Here is a 22,502-nt window from a genome sequence, read left to right on the forward strand (position 1 = left end):
GGCACACCACTAGACACAGGCCTCCTGTCTGAGAAACAACCCTCAACCATCACCCTCTCCTTCTTAGCACTGAGTCAATTATGAATCCAATCAGCTATCTCCCTCTGGATCCTATCTGATCTAACCTTCCAAACTAGCCTCCTCATGGTAGGTTGATTCAGAAGATAAAGATGCATGGGATTCAGAGTGAATTGTGAGTATAGATTCGGAACTGGCTTACCCATAGAAGACAAAGAGTAGGGGTAGAAGGTTGTTCTGCTGGCTGGAGGTCGGTGACCAGTGGTGTTCCACAAGTTTCAGTGCTGGGACCTCTGTTGTTTGTGATGTAGAACATAGAATATAGAACAGTACAGCACTGGACGGGACATTTGGCCCACAATGTTGTGCCAATCTTGATGCCAATTTCTACTAATTGTTCTCCTCCTGTGTATCATCCATATCCCTCCATTCCTTTCATACTCATGTGTCCATCCAAAAGCCTCTTAAACTCTACCAAACTGCCTGATTCCACTATTACCCCTGGAAACGCATTTATCAGTCACTTATCAGTCTCTGCGTAAAAAAGTTTGCCCCTCACGTCGCCTTTAAACTTCCCCCTTCTAACATTAAAAGCATGTCCTCTGGTGTCTGATATTTCTACCCTGGGGAACAGATTCTGACTGTCCACCCTATCTATGCCTCTCATAATTTAAAAAACCTCTATCAGGTCTCACCTCAGCCTCCGACGCTCAAAGGAGAACAACCTAAGTTTGTCCAACCTTTCCTTGTAGCTCGTACCTCTAATGCAGGCAGCATCCTGGTAAACCTCTTCTGCACCTTTTCCACAGTCTTCACATTCTTCCTATAATGGGGCAACCAGAACTGCACACAGATATTTAGTCAGACATTTAGTGGTCTAACTAAAGATTTATATAGCTGCAGCATGACTTCCTTACTCTTATGCTCAACACCCCACCAATGAAGGCAAGCATTCCATACGCCTTCTTTACAACCTTATCCACTTGTGTAGCCACTTTCAGTGAACTATGGACCTGGACCCCAAGATCCATCTGTACCTCAATGCTATTAAGGGGCCTACCATTGACTGCATACTTTCTCCTTTCATTTGACCTCCCAAAGTGCAACATAGCACACTTGCCCAGATTAAACTGCATCTGCCACTTCTCTGCCATATCTGTAACTAATCTATATCCCGCTGTATTCTTTGATAGTCCTTTACACTGTCCACAGCTCCATCAATCTTGGTGTCATCCACAAACTTGCTAATTCACCCATCTACAACAAACAACAGAGGTCACAGCACCAATCCTTGCAGAACACCACTGGTCACAACCTCCAGCCAGAATTACAGCCTTCCACCCTAATTCTCTGTCTTCTGTGGGGAAGCCAGTTCCGAATCCAAACTTGCAATTTACCTTAGATCCCATGCATCTTTATCTTCTGAATCAACCTACCATGAGAGAGCTTGTCGAATGCCTTACTAAAGTCCATGTAGGTAATGTCCACTGCCTTACCCTCATCAAGGACCTTTGTAGCCTCCTCAAAAAACTCAATCAAGTTTGTAAGGCATGACCTGCCCCGCACAAGCCATGCTGACTGTCCTGCCTTTCCTAATGTGCATAAATCCTATCCCTCAGTATCCTCTCCAATAGTTTCCCTATCACTGACGGAAGGCTCACAGGCCAATAATTACCTGGATTATCCTATTTCCCTTCTTGAACAAGGGCTCAATATTTGTTACTCTCCAGTCCTCTGGGACCTTGCTTGTTGCTAGTGATCTTTGTCAAAGATCCTTGTCAAAGCCTCCTCACTTACTTCTTTCAATATTCTGGGATATATGCTATCAGGCTCTGGGGACATATCCACCTTAATGCTTTTCAGTAGACCCAGCACTACATTCTCCTTAATCTAAAAATGTCACAGCATATGAGCATGCCCCACTCTGTTTTCACTATCCTCCAATTTCTCCTCCTTGGTAAATACCAACGCCAAGTTCTCATTTAGTTCCTCAGCCACTTGCTCTGACTCCAAGCACAAATTACCTCCTATATCCTTGAATGGACCTACACTCTCCTTCATTATCCTCTTCTTCTTAAATATGTATGAAATGCCTTGGGATTATCCTTGGCCCAGTTTGCCAAGGACATTTCATGGTCTCTTTTAGCCTTCCTAATCACCTGCTTGAGCACTTTCCTGCTATCTTTTATATTTCACAAGGGCCCAGTCTGATTTTAGCTTCCTAAACCTTAAATATGCTTCATTTTTCTTTCTGACTAAATTTAGGACTTCTTGGGTCATCCAAGATTCCCTTACCTCACCATCCTTGTCCTTACTGATCCTGAACTCCGATCAGCTAGTCTTTAAACAACTCCCACATGACAGATGTGAACTTGTCCGCCAGCAGCTGCTGTTTCACTGTTTCCAAAATATTCACCCACCATCAGGTCTGTCACTTGGCCTGGCTCATTTCCCAAAACCAGGTCCAGTATGTTTTCTCCTCCAGTTGGACTCTCCACATACTGTTTTAACAACCCCTCTTGGATGCACAGAAGAAATCCTGCCCCATCTAAGCTTCGTGTATTAAGGAAATTCCAATCAATACTGGGGAAGTTAAAGTCCCCCGCTATGACAACCCTGTTATTTCTGCACCTTTCCATAATCTGCCTACGTATCTGTTCCTCCCAGTGGTTACTGGGAGGCCTATAGTATAATCCCATCAGCGTAATTGCTCCAAACCTATTTCTGAGCTCCACCTAAAATGCCTCTCCGAGTACTGCTGTGACAATCTCCCTTATCAGTAGTGTAACCCTCCACCTCTTTCACCCCTATCATGTCTAAAACAACAAAACCCAGGAATGTCGGTCAGTAACCCAGGAATAATGGCAACAACATCATTATTCCATGTACTGATCCAGGTTTTAAGTTCATCTTCCTTACCCAGAATACTCCTTGCATTGAAATAAGCACATTTCAGCCCATCAGTCCCACCATGTTTATTAGCCTGGCCCTCACTATCCTCCTTTTCAGTTTTACTTGACATACCATCTTGCTTGCTTGCCCTGCTGCTGTGGTTCTCATTCCCCTGCCACCCTAGTTAAAACCCTCCTGAGTAGCACTAGCAAACCTCCCTACAAGGATATTGGTTTTTAGATGCAAACCGTCTTATTTGTACATGTCCTATCTGCGCTCGAAAAGAGCGCAATGATCCATAAATCTGAAGCCCTCCTTAGCTATGTTTTACATGGCACTAAGTATCTATTTCTCACCTCACTTGTGCATGGCACGGGTGGGAATCCTGAGATTACAACCCTGGAACTCCTGCCTTTTAACTTTCTACCTACGTCCCCAAGGACCTCATTCCCTGCTGCTGCCTATGTCATTGGTACTTATATGGACCATGACCTCTGGCTGCTCACCCTCCCCTTTCAGAATGTCCTGTACCTGCTGTGAGACATCCTTGACCCTGGCACCAGGGAGGCAACACATCATCCTGGAGTCTCAATTGCAGCCACAGAAACGCCTATCTGCCCCTCTTACTATTGAGTCCTCTATCACTATCTCTCTGCCTGACTTCACCCTTCCCTTCTTTGCTTCAGATCCGGGCACGGTGCCACTGGTGCTGGCCTCTGAAAGGTCATTCCCTACCTCCCCCCCCCCCCCCCCCAACTGTATTCTAAGGGGTATACCTGTTAGTGAGGGGAATGGCCACAGGGGAACCCTGCTCTGTCTGCCTACTCCCCTTATTTCTCCTGGTGGCCACCCATCTATCTGTAGCCTGCACCTGAGGTGTGACCACCTCACTAAATCTCTCATCATGATATCATCAGAATCCCGGATGCTCCTGAGTACATCCAACTCAAACCCCAGTTCCTTGAACCGGTCTGTCAGGAGCTGCAGCTGGGTGCACTTCCCACAGAGGTATCATCAGGGAGACCTTGATGTTCCCTGATACCCCACATCTTGCAGGAGGAGCATTCCATTGCTCTGTCATTTTATCTACAGTGTAAAAGGTCACGGATTAACAGGAAAATAAAAACCTTACCTGATTCTTCCCTGCTCCTCACCTGTGCCTCCACGCCAAATCCTATCTCGCCAAAACCTCAGCTCCCCACTCCTACACCGGCCCACTCTCACAATGGCAGCTCCGCTTGACCCTACAATTTCACCCAATCAACCTCTGCAAGATCCTGCCTAATGGCTCCAAAATTTGCTCTGCCCCAATTCAGGACCCTAACCTGTGAACTGGTCATGTCCTTCTCCATAAACATTTTAAATAATAGAATTACGGTCACTGCACCCAAAGTGCTCGCTGACAGACATTTCTGCCACTGGCCCTACCTCATTCTCCAGGAGGAGGTCCAGTGTCACGCCCTGTTTAGTAGGATCCTCTGTATATTGATCAAGGAAGTGTTTTTGAATACATTTCACAAATTCCACTTCATCCAAGCCTTTTACACTATGGTTGGCCCAGTCTATTTAAGGGAGGTTAAAATCTCTCACGAATACTACCCTATTATGTTTTCAACTAGCTGCAATCTCTCTACATATCTGCTCCTTCAATTTCTGCTGACTCTTGGGGGGGGGGGGGGCCAATAATACAATCCCAGAGTGACCATCCCCTTCTTGTTTCTAAGTTCTACCCATATGGCTTCACTGGATGATCCCCCATTATCCTCTCTAAGGACTGTTTTATGTCCTCTTTCACCAAGAAGGCAGCTCTCCCTTCTCTCTTACCTGCACCTCTGTTATGCCTGTAGCATCTGTCCAAATGTCTTTTAAATGTTATTATTGTACCACCGCCTCAACCACTTCCTCTGACAGCTCATTCCATATACGCATCACCCTCTGCATGAAGAATTTGCTCCTCAGGTCCCTCTTAAATCTTTCACCTCTCACCTTAAATCTATGCCCTCTAGTTTTTAGTTTCCCTTCCTTGGGGAAAAAAGCTATTTGCGTTCACCCTATTTATGCCCCTTATGATTTTATATAACTCTATAAGGTAACCCCTTAGTTTCCCACGCTCCAAGGAATAAAGTCCCAGCCTGCCCAACCTCTCCTGATAACTCATGCCCTTGTATCCTACCAGCATCCTCATAAATCTCTGCACTCTCTCCAGTTTAATGATGTTGTTCCTATAATAGCGCAACCAAAACTGTACTCAGTATTTCAAGTGCGGTCTTGCCAATGTCTTGTCCAACTGCAACATAACATCCCGACTCCTATACTCAATGCCCTGATTGATGAAGGCCAGCATGCCAAACACCTTCTTCACCACCCTGTCTACCTGTGATGCCGCTTTCAGCAAACTATGTAATTGTGCTCCTTGGTCCCACAACACTCCCAGGGCCCGACCATCCACTGTACAAGTCCTACCCTGCTTTGACTTGCTATGGGCCAAATGCTGGCTAATGGGGCATCTTGGTTGGCATGGACCAGTTGGGCTGAACGGCTTGTTTCTGTGCTGTATAACTCGATGACTTCACAGAACACAATACTTCACACTTAAGATATGGGCCAAATTCAGGTAACTGGCAACCACTCAAGTAGACAAGTTGGTCAGCATGGATTCGTTGCGTCAAAGGATGATTCTATATTTCTATGATTCTGAACATACCATATATGCCACACTTCATTCCTAAGAGCCGAATCGTAATGTCTTTAATACACCATACTCCAACAGTGATGGTAAGTGACTGAAAGCGAGGCTGAGAAGAGGTTCCCTTTGGCATTGGGGTGAGAAGCAAAGTCATGGTGGGATTGACAGATTGGAAAACTATGCTTTTCTATCTTTTTATTCTATCTCCATTAACAATGGAGGTTATGGCAGAGCAAATTATGCAATTTCTCATGAAAATAGGCAAGTTCCAATAAACTATAGCTTTGATTGGTGTCCAAAGTATTAGTCCAACAATGTCTGATGATAAATTTGTTAATGCCAAAGAAAGAACTGCATTTCAAACTCCATTAATGGCACCCTAAATTAATTGGGCTCTCCTGGTTTAGAGTCATAGAGGTGTACAGGACAGAAACAGGCTCAGTTGTCTGGAATGGAGGGCTTTACTCATAAAGAAAGATAGGCTGGGTTTATTCTGACTGGAATGTAGGAGGTTTAAAAATTATGGGGGCTATAGATACTGTAAATAGTCTTTTTCCCATGGTGGAGGAGTCTAAAACCAGAGAACATAGCTTTAAGGTGAGCAGGGAGAAATTTAAAGATCTGAGGGGCAATTTTTTCACACAGAGGGTGGTGGGTATATGGAATGAGCTGGCACTGGTGGAAGCAGATACAATTACAGCATTTAAAAGCCATTTCGACAGGTACTTGGATAAGAAAGGAATAGTGAGATACAGTCTAATGCAGGCAGTGGGTTTAGCTTAGGTAGGTATTATGGTCGGCATGAATGAGTTGAGCCAAAGTGCCTGTTTCTGTGCTTTACAGCTCCATGTCACTGAACATTTGATTACCTAATAATAATCTGATTAATTTCTATGGACACGCATTAACTAAATTTCTTCACAGATAACCATAGATTGTAATAATATACAGTTTTTTGGCAAATAAGAGAAATGCCTTGTCAGAATGGAGAAGGTTCAATGGTGTTCCTCAAATGGACTGCACTTCAGTGCTGAAACCTCAATTTATTTCTCTCTATATTTTACAGCACAGAAGGAATAATTCAGTCCACTGTTGCTATGCTAGCTCAATCTTGTTTCAGGACAGGGTGGCATCAATCATTGTCCATTGCCCTCCTGCACTGCTCATATACAACTAGCAATGCCTAGCAAGGACACTATGAAAGGCAGATAAGAGTCCATCATACTTGTGTGGGACTGGAGTGACACTTAGTGTCATAGAGAGATACAGCAAGGAAACAGGCCTTTGGCCCACTAGATTTGTGCTGACCCTCAACTACCCATTTATACCAATCTTACATTGATCCCATTTTTTATCCTCTCCACATTCTCATCAACCCAATACCCCAGATTCCACCACTCGCCTACACTAAAGGGGCAATTTATTGTGACCAATTAACCTACCAACCTGCATATCTTTGGAACGTGGGAAGAAACAGGAGCACCTGGTGGAAGCCCACATGGTCACAGGAAGAACGTGTAAACTTCAAACATACAGCAAAAAAAAACAAGAGGTCATAGGTTTAAGATCAGAGGCAAGAGATTTAAAAGGGACATCAGGGGTAGCTTCTTCACGCAAACAGTGGTAAATATTTGGAATGAACTGCCAGAAATTGAGGCAGGCACATTAGCAACATTTAAAAGCCATTTAGATAAGTACATGGACAGTGGAGGTTTAAGAGGGCTATGGGCCCAAACACGGGCCAATGAGACTAGCTCATTGGGCAACACAGTCGCATGGACGAGTTTGGCCAAAGTGCCTGTTTCCACGCTGTAAGACTGTGACCTGAGATCAGGACTGAATATTTAGCTGAATAAAGACAAAGGCCTGGTGATTCACTGCAAGTCGCAGCTCTATGTTCCAGCAGCCATTTTCATCATGGGTCCACGCATTTGAAACTTATTAGCAGAACTGAATTGGTCATACACAAAAGTAACGCCATTCCTTTGCAAACTGTTACAGGAGCAGAAATGTATAAAGAAAATCAAGCAAGGCTAGGAACTGAGAAGGTTGTCATATGATTCGGAGGCCAGGGTTGAGAGTGGGATTTGAAGGCAATTGTTAGTTGATGGTGGTTGGGGAGGAGTCATTGAGTTTGGGGTCTGTTATGATAGAAGTTGGCAAACCTGGGGTAGGGGTTTTGTAGGATTGGTGCTTGTGCAAGTCAGGCAATTAGGGTGGCATGGGATACCTTGTCACAGGGCAGGCAAATAAATCAATCACAGGCAACCCAACTCAGTAGGGTTCCCAGTGGTGGCTGGGGCCTGCTCAGGAAGGTTCCTGTAAATTGAGCTGCTACAGAGCAAGCACCACTGTTATAACCTACTCAGGCTGACAGTACACAAAGACAAGCACACATTGCAACTTATTGCACTTGGCACAAATAATGTCAGGGCATGCATCTGAAGAGGAAAATGGCCATCTGCTGGGTATATACAAGACAAGTCTTCATAACTTTTTAAATATTAAAAGAGTTGAGAGATATGGGGTTAATGTAGGAAAGTGGCTCTGAGGTAAAAGATGATCTTAGTGGTGAAGAGGCCTGAATGGCTTATTCCTGCTTCTGTTTCTCTTATTGTGTAAATGAAATACACAACAGGAAGCACCTAGTTGAATATCAGGAATAACAGGATTCACCCCAAAAATCATGATGATAAATTTCCACTTTGAGGGATGAGAAAGAGCATGACTCAATTGAATTTTTTGACCAACAAGTTTCGCCTCTGAGAGTTCATTAATGAAACTGAGACTCCATGATAATCTGATGCATGAAAACTTTTATTGATACCAATTCTGGTGTTTGTAGCAGGATAGAATATGATCAGAACTTACAAACCTTAAATTATTGTTAATATGCTCAACTTCTTTTGTTTGTAGTCTTTGTCAGTGATATAGATTGTTGGTATCTGTATAATCAATATGTTCATCTTTATATGCCTTCCAGGTGAAGAAATATTGTCACTGAAAGTTGAAAACCTTCAGAAAATTATAGACAGCACTGACCTATGGCAGAAACAATCCTGCAACCTGAATGATGAAGGTATGTTCAAATAACCATTAATGGTAAATTACAATATGTAATTCAATAGCTACTAGGCCTTTTGCTATACAATGTCCATTGTTAAAGTTGATCCTGTTAAAATGATTATCTTAGCCAATATTTTTATTAATGTATAAATCTTAAACGTACCCTCAAAATCAATTAGTTTGTTGATGCATTGAGTTTCTGTAGAATACCTGCAAAACAACTTAAATATACATTTCGTGGAGAGAACCACACCAGATGATTGAAAATCTAATCTTGGTACTTTAACTGATTTAAACAAAAACTTTTAAATCAAATGCTCCTTCCGGTCTGTCACTTTTCATGCTTTTCTCTCACCAGACTGCACAAGATTTTATACATCTCTGCATCACATGATTTCAATAAATTAAGCATGGATCAACTTTAATAGATAAGCTGGTTTCTTTACTAAAAATCTATTTTCTTGTTGGATGATTCAAATTAGTTTGACCCCCTTGTATTTTGTGTTTGTTACATTTAATGACTATTCCACCAAAAGAAATTCTTGAAAGTTTTTGAGCAAATTTCCTCTTTTCTGTTGAAACAGCCGTTAAAAACATGATACGTGGTCTTTGTAAACCCTTTCTCTTGTAAAATCTCATTGAAACAAGAAAATCCAGTATTTGATGGCTTTTAAGTAAGTGACCACACATTGAAACATACTCGTATCAGCGATAGCCTCAGCTCAATTACTTAAATGATTATAATTTAACTTTAATATTTAATTATATTTAACAAATAACAGCTAAAAGCTAGCATAAAAGCCATAACTATATAAAACCAGCATTAAGAAACACTATTGCAGGAGAGGGAAGGGCTAATTTAGAACATAGAACAGTACAACAAAAAAACAGGCCCTTCGGCCCACAATATTGTGCCAAGCAAATTAAACTAGTTAAATTACTAAATTAATCCATTCTGTCCACACAATGTCCATATCTCTCCATTCTCTGCACATTCATATGCCGATCTAAGAGGCACCCACCACTCTTCTGTGTAAAAAAAAACTTACCCTGCACATCTCTTTGAACTTAACCCCTCTCACCTTAAATGCATGCCCTCCAGTATTAGATATTTCAACCCCGGGAAAAAAATACCAGCTAACTATCCATGCCTCTCATAATCTTATAAACTTCTATCAGTTCTCCCCTCAGCTTCTGCCATTCCAGAGAAAACAAACCAAGTTTGAAAACTGCTCCTTATAGCACATGCCCTCTACTCCAGGCAGCATCCTGGTAAACCTCTTCTGCACCCTCTCCAAAGCCTCCACATCCTTCCTATAATGGCACAACCAGAATCGAATGCAATTCTCCAGATCTGGCTTAACCAGAGTTTCATAAAGCTGCAACATAACTTTCTGACTCTTGAACTCAGTGCCTCAACTAATAAAGACAAGTGTGCCATGCGCCTTCTTAACCACCCTATCTACCTGTGCAACCACTTTCAGGGGGCGAAGGACTTGGACCCCAACATCCCTCTGCACATCAACGCAGTTAAGGGTCCTGCCATTAACTTTGTGCTGTCCCTTTACATTTGATTTTCTAAAGTGCAACACCTCACACTTGGCCGGATTAAACTCCATCTGCCATTTCTCCACCCATATCTGCAACTGATCTACAATCCCACTGTATCCTGTGGCAATCTTCTACACTATCCACAATGCCACCAATCTTTGTATCGTCTGTGAACTAACTAACCCACCTATCCACAAACTTTTGTATAATATATAAAACAAACAGCAGATGTTCCAGTATGGATCCCTGCAGAACACCATTAGTCACAGACCTCCAGCCAGAACAAGTCCCATCGATCACTACCCTCTGTCTTCTATGGGCAAGCCAATTCTGAATCCAAACGGCTAAGTCACAGTGGATCCCATGCATCTTAATTTTCTGGATGAGCCTGCCATGAGGGACCTTGTTAAACGCTTTACTAAGATCCACGTGGACAACATCCACAACACCTCCTCGAAAAACTCAATCAAATTAGTAAGATATGACTTGCCCCGCATAAAGCCATGCTGACTGTCCCTAATTGAGCCATTGTTTTCCAAATGCTCACACGTCCTATCCCTAAACATCCTTTCCAATAGCATCCTACCACTGATGTGAGACTCATCAGTCTATAGTTTCCAGGATTATCCCTATTCACTTTCTTGAACAACATTAGCTACTCGCCAGTTCTCTGGGACCTCATCTGTGGCTAGAAAGGATACAAAGATCTTGGTCAAGGCCTCAGCAATCTCATCTCTTGCCTCTCTCAATAGCCTGCGATATATCCTGTCAGGCCCTGGGGACTTATCCACCCAACACTACCTCTCTATCTCAAAATGACATTGCATATTGGCATGCTCCACACTATCCTTCATGTCCTTTTCAAATACTGGCGCAAGGTACTCATTTAGGACCTCGCACACATCCTCTGCCTCCAATCACATGTTCCCTCCTTTATCCTTGAGTGGTCCTATCCTCTTCCTCATTTTCACCTTGCTATAGACTGCCTTGGGGACACGAGATTCTGCAGATGCTGGAATCTGGAGCAACACACACAAAATGCTGGAGGAACTCAGCGGGTCAGGCAACCTCTAATGGACCCTTCATCAGGACTGGAAATGATAGGACAGAAGCCAGAATAAGAGGGTTGGGGGAGTGGGAGGAGCACAGGCTGACAGGTAATGGGTGAGTCCAGGTGAAAGTGGGACGATAGATGGGTGGGCAAGGGGGGGAATGAAAGGGAGTGATGCAAGAAGCTGAGAGGTGATAGGTAGAAGAGGCAAAGGGTTGAAGGAGGAGGAATCTAGATGCACCTAACAAATTCTGCCCTATCTAAACCTCTTGCACTGAGGAGGTCCCAGTCTATATTGGGAAAGTTGAAGCCACCCATGTCAACAACCCTGTTTTTTTTTTGTACCTTTCACCAATCAGCCTGCATATCTGTTCCTCAATGTCCCAGTGGCTATTCAGGGGTTTGCAGTATAATCCCATCAGAGTGATTGCACCTTTCTTATTTTTGAGTTCTACCCACATAGACTCAAGTGGATGAGCCCTCCATTATGTCCTCTCCTGGGTGCAGCTGTGATATTGTCTCTGATTAATAGTGCAATTCAACCCCCACCCCCTTCCTTTTACCTCTCTCTCTATCTTTTCTAAAACATCAAAATTCTGGAATGCGAAGCATCCACTCCTGTCGCTCTCTCAACCAAGTCTCTGTAGTGGCCACAACATCACAGTTCTATGTCCTGACTTATACCATACCATAGAACCATGCAGCACAAAACAGGCCCTTTGGCCCACCATGTTGTGCTGTCCATCAAACCACCCTCACACTAGCTAACCCCTTCCTCCCGCATATCCCCCCATCCCACACTCCTCCATATGCCTATCCAACAAACTCTATATGCCTGGCTCATGTTATGTTCCCTCTGCTGGCTGATGTCAGTATTGCTGCCTTTACAGTCAGCAGCACATTTGGGGAAGTTTTGTAAAACACGGGGAATTGTTTTCAAAAAAATCTGAGAAAAACTTATCCTCTAAGTTCATCACCTTACCCTCAATACCCCAAGCATTGAAATAAACACACATCAATGTGTCTGTCCCATTGTCTATTACCTTGCTTCTGCCTGTCCTTCCTTACAGACTTACTGGTCATGACATCTACCTTTCTCTTAATCCCGCCACTTTCTGACCTGGTGCTCTGGTTTAAACTCTCCTGAGTAGCACTAGCAAACCAGGATATTAGTTCCCCTCCAGCTAAGGTGTAACCCGTCCCTCTTGTACAGGTCGCCTCTGACCCGGAGGTTCCAATGATCCAAGAACCTGAAACCCTGCACCAGCTCCTCAGCCATGCATTACATAGAAACACAGAAAAACTGCAGCACAATTCAGGCCCTTTGGCCCACAAAGCTGTGCCGAGCATGTCCCTACTCTAGAAATTACTAGGCTTACCCATAGCCCTCTATTTTACTCAGCTCCATGTACCTATCTAACAGTCTCTTGAAAGACGCTATTGTATCCGCTTCCACCACCGTTGCCAGCAGCCCATTCCACGCACTCACCACTGTCTGAGTAAAAAACTTACCCCTGACATCTCCTCTATACCTACTCCACAGCACCTTAAACCTATGTCCTTTTGTGGCCACCATTTCAGCCCTGGGGAAAAGCCCCTGATTATCTACCCAATCAATACCTCTCATCATCTTATACACCTCTATTAGGTCCCCCCTCATCCTCCATCACTCCAAGGAGAAAAGACCGAGTCCCCTCAACCTGCTTTCATAAGGCATGCTCTGCATTCCAGGCAGCATCCTTGTAAATCTCCTCTGCACCCTTTCTATGGCTTCTAAATCCTTCCTGTAGTGAGGTGACCAGAACTGAGCACAGTACTCCAAGTGGGGTCCGACCAGGGACCTATACAGCTGCAACAATACCTCTCGGCTCCTAAATTCAATTCCCCAATTGATGAAGGACAATACACCATATGCCTTCTTAACCACAGAGTCAACCTGTGCAGCCGCTTTGAGCGTCCTATGGACTTGGACCCCAAGATCCCTCTAATCCTCCACACTGCCAAGAGTCCTACCATTAAGATTATATTCTGCCATCATATTTGATCTACCAAAATGAACCTCTTCACACTTATCTGGGTTGAACTGCATCTGCCACTTCTCAGCCCAACTTTGCATCCTATCTATGTCCCTCTGTAACCTCTGACAGTCCTCCAAACCATCCACAGCACCCCCAACCTTTGTGTCATCCGCAATCTTACTAACCCACCCCTCCACTTCCTCATCCAGGTCGTTTATAAAAATCACAAAGAGCAACGGTCCCAGTACAGATCCCTGAGGTACACCGCTGGTCACCGACCTCCATGCAGAATACGACCCTTCAACAACTACTCTTTGCCTTCTGTGGGCCAGTCAGTCTGGATCCACACTGCAATGTCCCCTTGGATCCCATGCCTCCTTACTTTCTCAATAAGCCTTGCGTGGGGTACCTTATCAAACGCTTTGCTGAAATCCATATACACTACATCTACTGCTCTCCCTTCATCGATGTGTTTAGTCACATCCTCAAAAAATTCAATCAGGCTCGTAAGGCAGGACCTGCCCTTGACAAAGCCTTGCTGACTATTCCTAATCATATTATACCTCTCTAAATGTTCATAAATCCTGCCTCTCAGGATCTTCTCCATCAGCTTACCAACCACTGAGGTGAGACTCATGGGGCTATAATTCCCTGGGCTATCCCTACTCCCTTTCTTGAATAAGGTAACAACATCCGCAACCCCCCAATCTTCCGGAACCTCTCCCATCTCCATCGACGATGCAAAGATCATCGTCAAAGGCTCCACAATCTCTTTCCTCGCCTCCCACAGCAGCCTGGGGTACATCTCATCTGGTCCCGGCGACTTATCCAACTTGATGCTTTCCAAAAGTTTCAGCACCTCCTCTTTCCTAATATCTACATGCTCAAGCTTTTCAGCCCACTGCAAGTCCCCACTGGAATCCCCCAGATCTTTTTCCGTAGTGAATACTGACGTAAAGTATTCATTAAGTACCTCTGCCATTTCTTCCAGATCCATACACACTTTCCCACTGCTGCACTTGATAGGCCCTATTCTTTTGCATCTTATCCTCTTGCTCTTCTACATACCTGTAGAATGCCTTGGGGTTTTCCTTAATCCTGCCTGCCAAGGCCTTCTCATGCCCCCTTCTGGGTCTCCTAATCTCCTTTTTAAGCTCCTTCCTATTAGCCTTATACTCTTCCAGATCTCTAACATTACCTAGCTCTCTGTACCTTTTGTAAGCTTTTCTCTTCCTTTTATTATAGCCTTTGTACACCATGGTTCCTCTATCCTTTTGTGACTCCCCTGTCTCATCGGAACATGCCTATGCAGAACTCCACACAAATATCCCCTGAATATTTGCCACATTTCTTCCGTACTTTTCCCTGAGAACATCTGTTCCCAATTTAATCTTCCAATTTCCTGCCTGAGAGCCTCATAATTCCCTTTACTCCAAATAAACACCTTTCTAGCCTGTCTGTTCCTATCTCTCTTCAGTGCTAACATAAAGGAGATAGAATTATGATCACTATCACCAAAATGTTCACCCACTGAGAGATCTGACACCTGACCAGGTTCATTTCCCAATACCAAATCAAGCACAGCCTCTCCTCTTGTAGGCCTATCTACATATTGTGTCAAGAATCCTTCCTGTACACACTTAACAAACTCCTCCCCATCTAAACCCCTCACTGTCTGGAGATGCCAATCAATGTTTGGGAAATTAAAATCCCTCATCACAACAACTCTGTTATTCTCACACTTTTCTAGGATCTGCTTCCCCATCTGTTCCTCCATATCCTTGTTACTATTGGGAGGCCTATAAAAAACACCCAGTAAAGTTAGTGACCCCCTCCTGTTCCTAACCTCTACCCACAGAGACTCCGTAGACAGTCCCTCCATAACGTCCACATTTTCTGCAGCCGTGACACTATCTCTGATCAACAGTGCCACTCCCCCACCTCTTCCCTGTCCTTTCTGAAACATCTAAAACCCGGCACTTGAAGCAACCATTCCAGTCCCTGAGCCATCCAAGTCTCCGTAATGGCCACCACATCATAGCTCTTAAGTATTTGTCCCAGCTCTAAGCTCATCCGCCTTGTTCACAATACTCCTTGCATTAAAATAGACACATCTCAAACCTATCTGAGCACGTCCCTTCTCTATCACCTGCCTATCGTACTAGCTTTCGCTGTTTGAGAGCCATACACCTCTTCCCCAGTTTCTCCAGTTCGGATCCCACCCCCCCAACAATTCTAGATTAAACTCTCCCCAGTAGCCTTAGCAAACTTCCCCGCCAGGATAGTGGTCCCCCTGGGAGTCAAGTGCAACCCGTCCTCTTTGAACAGGTCATACAAAAGAGGCCCCAATGATCCAGAAATTTGAATCCCTGCTCCTTACTCCAATCCCTCAACCACGCATTTAACCTCCTCCTCGTTCTGTTCCTATACCCACTGCACTTAGCACAGGCAGTAATCCGGAAATTACTACCTTTGAGGTCCTTCTTCTCAACCTTCCTTCCTAATTCTCTATAGTCTTTTTTCAGGACTTCATTCCTTTCCCCTACCTATGTCGTTGGTACCAATATGTACCACGACCTCTGGCTGTTCTCCCTCCCCCTTCAGGATATCTTGGACGCAATCTGAAACATCCCAGACCCTGGCACCTGGGAGGCAAACTACCTTCCGAGTTTCCTTCCTGCGTCCACAGAATCGCTTGTCTGCCCACCTAACTATAGAGTCCCCTATCACTAGTGCCCTCCTCTTTCCCTCCCTACCCTTCTGAGCCACAGGGCCGGACTCTGTGCCAGAGACATTGCCACTGTTGTTTCCCCCAGTTAGGCTGTCTCCCCCAACAGCACTCAAGCAGGAGTACTTATTGTCAAGGGGGTACAGCCACAGGGGTACTCTCTGGTACCTGACTCTTCCCCTTCCCCCTCCTGACTGTGACCCACGTGCCTGACTCCCGTGGCCCCGGTGTGACCACCTGCTTATAGCTCCTTTCTATCACCTCCTCATTCTCCCTGACCAGATGAAGGTCATCGAGCTGCATCTCCAGTTCCCTAACACGGTCCCTCAGGAGCTGCAGCTCAACACACTGGGTGCAGATGTAGCCTTCCCGGAGGCAGGGAGACTCCGGGAACTCCCACATCTGACACCGAGTACAGGAAACCGCACTCATACCCCTTCCTTTCCTCAAGTCACCTACCTTTCCTCGCCCCTTTACGCCGAAGCCCCTTGAGCCAAAGCCCAAAACGCTTTGTGTTTTAAACTGCCTGCACCCTTCCTGCTGACGTCATGCGCCTGCGCAGTCCAGCCCTCACTATTCCCTATTAAAAACTTATAAAACAACTTAAAAAAGAACCTCATAAAATCTAACCCTTATAATTAAAACCCTATTAAAAATAAAAAAATCTTACCTGCTCCAAAGTCCCGACGTCTTCCAAAGTGAAACCCACGAAGCCTCTGAAGTTTTTTTTTCTACCCGCTTTTTAAACTGCCTGCGCCTTACCTGCTGACATCACACATTCATCTATTCTATCTTTCGATTCCTACCCTGATTAGCACATGGCACCAGGAGTAATCCAGAAATTAATACCTTTGAGGTCCTGTTTTTAAGCCTCTTTCCTAACTGCGCAGGACCTCATCCCCCTTTCTACCTATGTCTTTGATGCCAATGTGCACCATGACCTCTGGCTGCTCACCCTCCCCCTTGACAATGTTCTGCAGCCACTCCAAGACGTCCTTTTTTTTTAATGCCCGGCTCGGAGCCGGCGTTGGCCGGGCCTGGGGCCCAGAGCTCGGGCGCCGCTGACACAACATGGCGGCCTTGCCCGGCCCCCAAGACGTCCTTGACCCTGGCACCCGGGAGGCAACACACCATCCTTGCATCTCTTTTGAGGCCACAGGATCTCCTGTCTGTCCTCCTAACTATCAAGTCTCCTATCAATATTGCTCTACCTGACATTATACTTACCCACTGAGCCTCAGAGCTAGTCACAGTCCCACTACTTGGCTGCTGCAGCTGTGCCCTGATTTCAATAAAATAATTATCATTTAATTCATTGGACTTTTGCTGTAATGCTTGCTTTGTAAAAGCCAACTGTCACTTTTCTTCAAATACTATTAGTAATTTATCTCTAGCCAGCGTTTTGGGTAATCTGGTCATAAATTCCATTGCCTGGAATTTGGGTTTAGCTTGTCTTGTAATTACAAAATGACAATCAAAAGGCTGCAAATGCTGAAAATTTGAAATGAAAGCTGCTGGGAATGCTCAGGAGGTCAGGCAGCATCAGAGGAAAGTGAAACTATTAACATATCAGGCTTGAGAGCCTTTCACAGAACTACTGACTCTTTTCACATGATACTGCCTGATCTGAGTGTTTGCAGTATCTTTTGCTTTTATTTGTTCAGTTATAGATCATTCCACTCACTGGACAGGTTTCGCCATATGTAATGCAATAGATAAATCTGTGATAAATTTATAATAATCTGTAGGACTTGAAGTTAACCAGAGTACAGCTGATTTTGAAGGCATAGAAGATGGACACGAAAATTTTGATGAACTATGCTCCAAGAAGAAAAGGAAGTCCTCAAAGAAGAAAAGGAAATACTGATTTGGAGCCAATTTTGTACAGTGGGGTTGAGTGGTTGTGGTATCAGGATTTCTTTCATAAATCACTCACTTGTCCTCACACTTGCAATGTAAATGCATCATTCTGTATTTACTGAAAATATCTTTTTGTATATTTGTTAGATCTCTTTTGCTACTTCTTACCAATTTAGCAAAGGCCAGGTTTTCTCACCTGTTTGCTAAGATTGTATGTTTAGTTTACATTTATCTTTACAATATTTTTTCATCATTTGTTAATTATCTTGTCCTTGGAATTCTGACATGTACAATAAATATATCCTTATAAAAACACAAACATTTTCATATCAATGTATAATTCTCATCCTTCAAAAGGGAGGGTTGCTAAATATCAATGTTTAGCTAGGAGGAAACCTCTAAGTATTAGTGGACTACACAACTTGTACCAGGTGCAAGAATTGGTCATGCATTCTGAGATATACCCAGAAAAAAAAATTAATGTAAACCTAAATTGCTCATTGTGTATAACCACTAAATACTAGGGCCTCCTAATGGCAGAACAGAGTTTGTATGTTCTCAATTGTTTAAAGGTTTTTATTTCTTGATACCAAGGTTACAATAACTGCTGTATTTGAAATTTTACATTGGCTTGTTTGATGAAAGCTTTGTAAGTTTATCATTGAAATATGATTAATGGTTTTAAATGTTTTTGTATACAATTGGAAAATATTTTTGTAGATGGACAATTTGGACCAAATTGCTTTGTAAAAATCAACTTAAGCTTATTCTCTTAACCACCAAAATATAGAGGAAGTGCAGTCTGCTATAAACAAAATAATGATTTGAATCAAACAATTGTTTGGTTGGTGGGTGGGGTCTTGGGAGCAAATAGAATAGTTTAAGTCAACCAGTTCAAATAGCACAACATGAGGAGATTCTCCTAAGAACTTGTAATAGTATAGTTTAAATTATGCCATTTAAGAGTGGACAAATAAGCAAAAGTCACAGAATAAGTTACAGAACTTCTGATTTCCAATCATTTAATATTTTAAGATTTTTTTAGTCATTTTAATCCTTTACCATTGAAATGAGTAATTGTCAGGATATGGATGAATCATTTTGCATTATTTGGAATGTAATTACCAATTTGATTAGTTATTTACTTGGTGAGGAAAACTAAGTGCAAGCTGACTTTCAAGTTCTGCACAATCTTTGGAATTGTGTTTGAAAGGATCTAGAAAAATTTCAAGGAAAAAAATTGAGCGAGTAAATTACTGTGCTTCTAGGTTATGTCATTTACCAGCAACAAAAGAAACACACCGAGTCATGTATAAGTGCTAAAACTATTTTATTAATAACTACTTATGATAATAAGAAAAATAAAAGTAAAAATGTTAGAATGTTAGAAGTAAAAATGTTAGATCTTAAACATTAACCCCAAAACTAAACTCGAAGTGTGTGTGTGTGTGTGTGGCAAATTCCCAAACTCCAAGTCCAGGAATAGTTCTCAAAGTTCAGTTCAGCAAGCCATAAGGTGAAACATGAGCAAAGGCTTCTGCAAAGCCACCGTTGTCTGAAGAGGAAATGTAGAGAGAAAATAGAAAGTAATTACAAAATCCAGATGTTCCACGAGGGAACTCATACGACACCTCAATCACTGATGCTCCATTCCTTTGTTTCGAAGTATCTGCCACCCCGAAAGACCGTCCACACAAATACCTGTTTCCTTGTACAGGTTAACGACAAAGTGGACTCCACTAGATTATTCCAAAAGTCCATATGTGGATTGTGGTGACAGACACAGTTATTGTTTTTCATCCATCGATACAGAGACCAGCAGGCAGGTCTTGCTCTCTCTCTCTCTCTCGCTCTCTCCGACTGACTGACTGACTGCTCCAAAAACATCATCGCGTCCTTATCTCCTGTTCTCGTAATCACGCCACACAAACACACACACACTACTGTGCTATGTCTTAAAGAGACATTCACCAATAGTAACTTAATCTGTAACAGTTAAAATAAACATTTTTATATTTTAACAATTATTTTCTCCCCCAGGAAATCGTGGGTAAAATGTTTCACCAACTGACAAACATTCTTTTCTTTCTAGACAGTCATGTTACTCTTTATTTTTACTGAAAAGAGCTTTTTGGTATAGTTTTTAACAATTACTCTAAAGTTTTTGATCTGTAAAATGTAGAATGAAAGTAAAACATTTTCCACAATGTTTAATTTTGTGTCTCTGTTTGCATTAATGTCCATATATGAAAAAAAGCTTAACAATGGAGAGGTGCTATCTTGTGAGGGATTTGGACCTAATTGTCCAGTCATTTTGTTTTGATTAGATCTTATTTTTACGTGGTTTATGTACAGTTCTGATTTGAATGTTACAGATCGTACTGAGCCCTCTGGGTACTTGCCACTACCACAGACAAATTTACACTTGCTATTAAGGGGCACATACTCATGATGTGCAAACTGCTAGATGAATACAAGTTTTGATAGCTTCAGAGTATGGAGTTTATTCCGGACAAGTGTGAGGTGCTGCACTTCAGGAAGCCACACATAAGAGAAAAGTAAACAGTAAATAGCAGGGCCCTGAGGAACATTTATTTACAGAGGGATCTTTAGGTTCAAGTTCATAACACCCTGAAAGTGCCTACACAAGTAGATAGGGTGGTAAAGAAGGCATATGACATACTTGCCTTCATTGGTTCATTGAGTGTCAAAGTCAGGAAGTCATGTTACATCTGTATAAAACTTTGGTTAAGCCATATCCAGAGTATTGTGTGCAGTCCTGATCAGCACCTTACAGGAAAGATGTGGAGTCTTTGAAGAGAGTGCACAAGATGTTCACCAAAGTATTGCCTGGATTAGAAAGTATTAAGTATGAGAGAGGTTAGACAAACTTGGATGTTTTCCCTGGAGTGTTGGAGGCTGAGGATTGACATGAAAGTATATAAAGTTGTAAGAGGCATAGATAGGGTATTAGTTAGAGTCCTTTTTCCAAGAGTGGAAATGTCAAATACTAGGGGATATAGTTTTAAGGTGAGAGGGGAAGAGTTCAAAGGAGATTTATGAGGCAAGTTTTTTTTTATTTACAGAGAGTGGCAATGCCTGGAACGTGGTGAAAGTAGATTGGATGGCAATGTTTAAGAGGCATTTAGATAGATGCATGAACAGGCTGGGAATGGTGGGATACAGACCATATGCAGGCAAATGTGCAGTTTAAATTAGCATCAATGTTGATACAGACATCATGGGCCAAAGGGCCTGTTCCTGTGCTGTACTGTTCTGTGTTTCCAATCTGAGGAGGGACAAAATGAGAGGCCATAAAAAAAATTGCCACCATGAAATCAAGTGATTCAAAAAAAAAATTCCTTGACCTGGAGAGTGGTGTAATTGTGAAATTTGTTACCACAGAGTAATTGATGTAAATGGTATTTGGAGTGAAGCACATTACAGAGAACTACTTATGTCATTAACAGAGCTCACACACAGGATGAAAATAATGTTGGCTCAAATGTGGTGAGTTTCCATAGTATTTACTCTCCGTGGTTCAAAAAACCAACATCAATTACTAAGGAAAATAATATCCTGATCTGCAAGCTGAGATTCTTATACTATATCATAGACTGAGATATCCTCTCTGTATTGCTTCCTTGGTATCAGTCATTTCAACCTATATCTGAAGTCATCATGCCCTCTGTTCTTGGAGTTTACCGCCTTCCATACCATCCTTAATCTCTCCCTCCATGGCTATAACAGGCAGAATCTATTTGGTTAAAGGTAAGCAAGAAGCTGAAGATGCCGTTACAAATGAGAATCAGGTTTATTATCTCCGACTTACAGTGGCATGCAAAAGTTTGGGCACACCGTTCAAAATTTCTGTTACTGTGAATAGCTAAGCAAGTAAATGATGACTTGATTTCCAAAAGGCATAAAGTTAAAGATGACACATTTCTTTAATATTTTAAGCAAGGTTACTTTTTTTTATTTCCATCTTTTACAGTTTCAAAATAACAAAAAAGGAAAAGGGCCCGAAGTAAAAGTTTGGGCACCCTGCATGGTCAGTTCTTAGTAACACCCCCTTTGGCAAGTATCACAGCTTGTAAACGCTTTCTGTAGCCAGCTAAGAGTCTTTCAATTCTTGTTTGGGGGATTTTCGCCCATTCTTCCTTGCAAAAACCTTCTAGTTCTATTAGATTCTTGGGCTGTCTTGCATGCACTGCTATTTTGAGGTCTATCCACAGATTTTCATTGATGTTTAGGTCAGGGGCTGTGAGGACCATGGCAAACCTTCAGCTTGTGCCTCTTGAGATAAGTCCATTGTGGATTTTGAGGTGTTTAGGATCGTTATCCTGTTGTAGAAGCCATCCTCTTTTCATCTTTTGCTTTATTTTTTTTACAGATGGTGTGATGTTTGCTTCCAGAATTTGCTGGTATTTGCTGGTAAAACATACCTTTGCTCATTGTGGCCAAAAAGTTCTATTTTATCTTCATCAGTCCACAGGACTAGTTTCCAAAATGCATCAGGCTTGTTTAGATGTTCCTTTGCAAACTTCTGACGCTGAATTTTGTGGTGAGGGTGCAGGAACGTTTGGAGAAAAAAGGGTGCAGAATTTCATGAAAAGAACGCCTCTCCAACTG

At 42.8% G+C, this 22,502-nt stretch overlaps 1 protein-coding gene across 9 annotated transcripts in view; it reads left to right on the top strand.

Annotated features, from left to right (window-relative positions):
• Window positions 1-20,054, top strand: part of LOC127574141 (TPR and ankyrin repeat-containing protein 1-like) — a 221,543-nt gene extending 201,489 nt beyond the window's left edge. For all 9 annotated transcript variants that reach the window (XM_052022874.1, XM_052022876.1, XM_052022879.1 and 6 more), the window contains 2 exons: window positions 8,580-8,675; window positions 17,759-20,054. In XM_052022874.1, the coding sequence (XP_051878834.1) occupies window positions 8,580-8,675; window positions 17,759-17,877 (215 nt within the window). In that variant the 3' untranslated portion in view covers window positions 17,878-20,054. The remainder of the gene's footprint in view (window positions 1-8,579; window positions 8,676-17,758) is intronic.
• Window positions 20,055-22,502: the final 2,448 nt, after the last annotated feature.

Source organism: Pristis pectinata, chromosome 9, assembly GCF_009764475.1.
Source record: "Pristis pectinata isolate sPriPec2 chromosome 9, sPriPec2.1.pri, whole genome shotgun sequence".
NCBI classification, from domain to species: Eukaryota; Metazoa; Chordata; class Chondrichthyes; order Rhinopristiformes; family Pristidae; genus Pristis; species Pristis pectinata.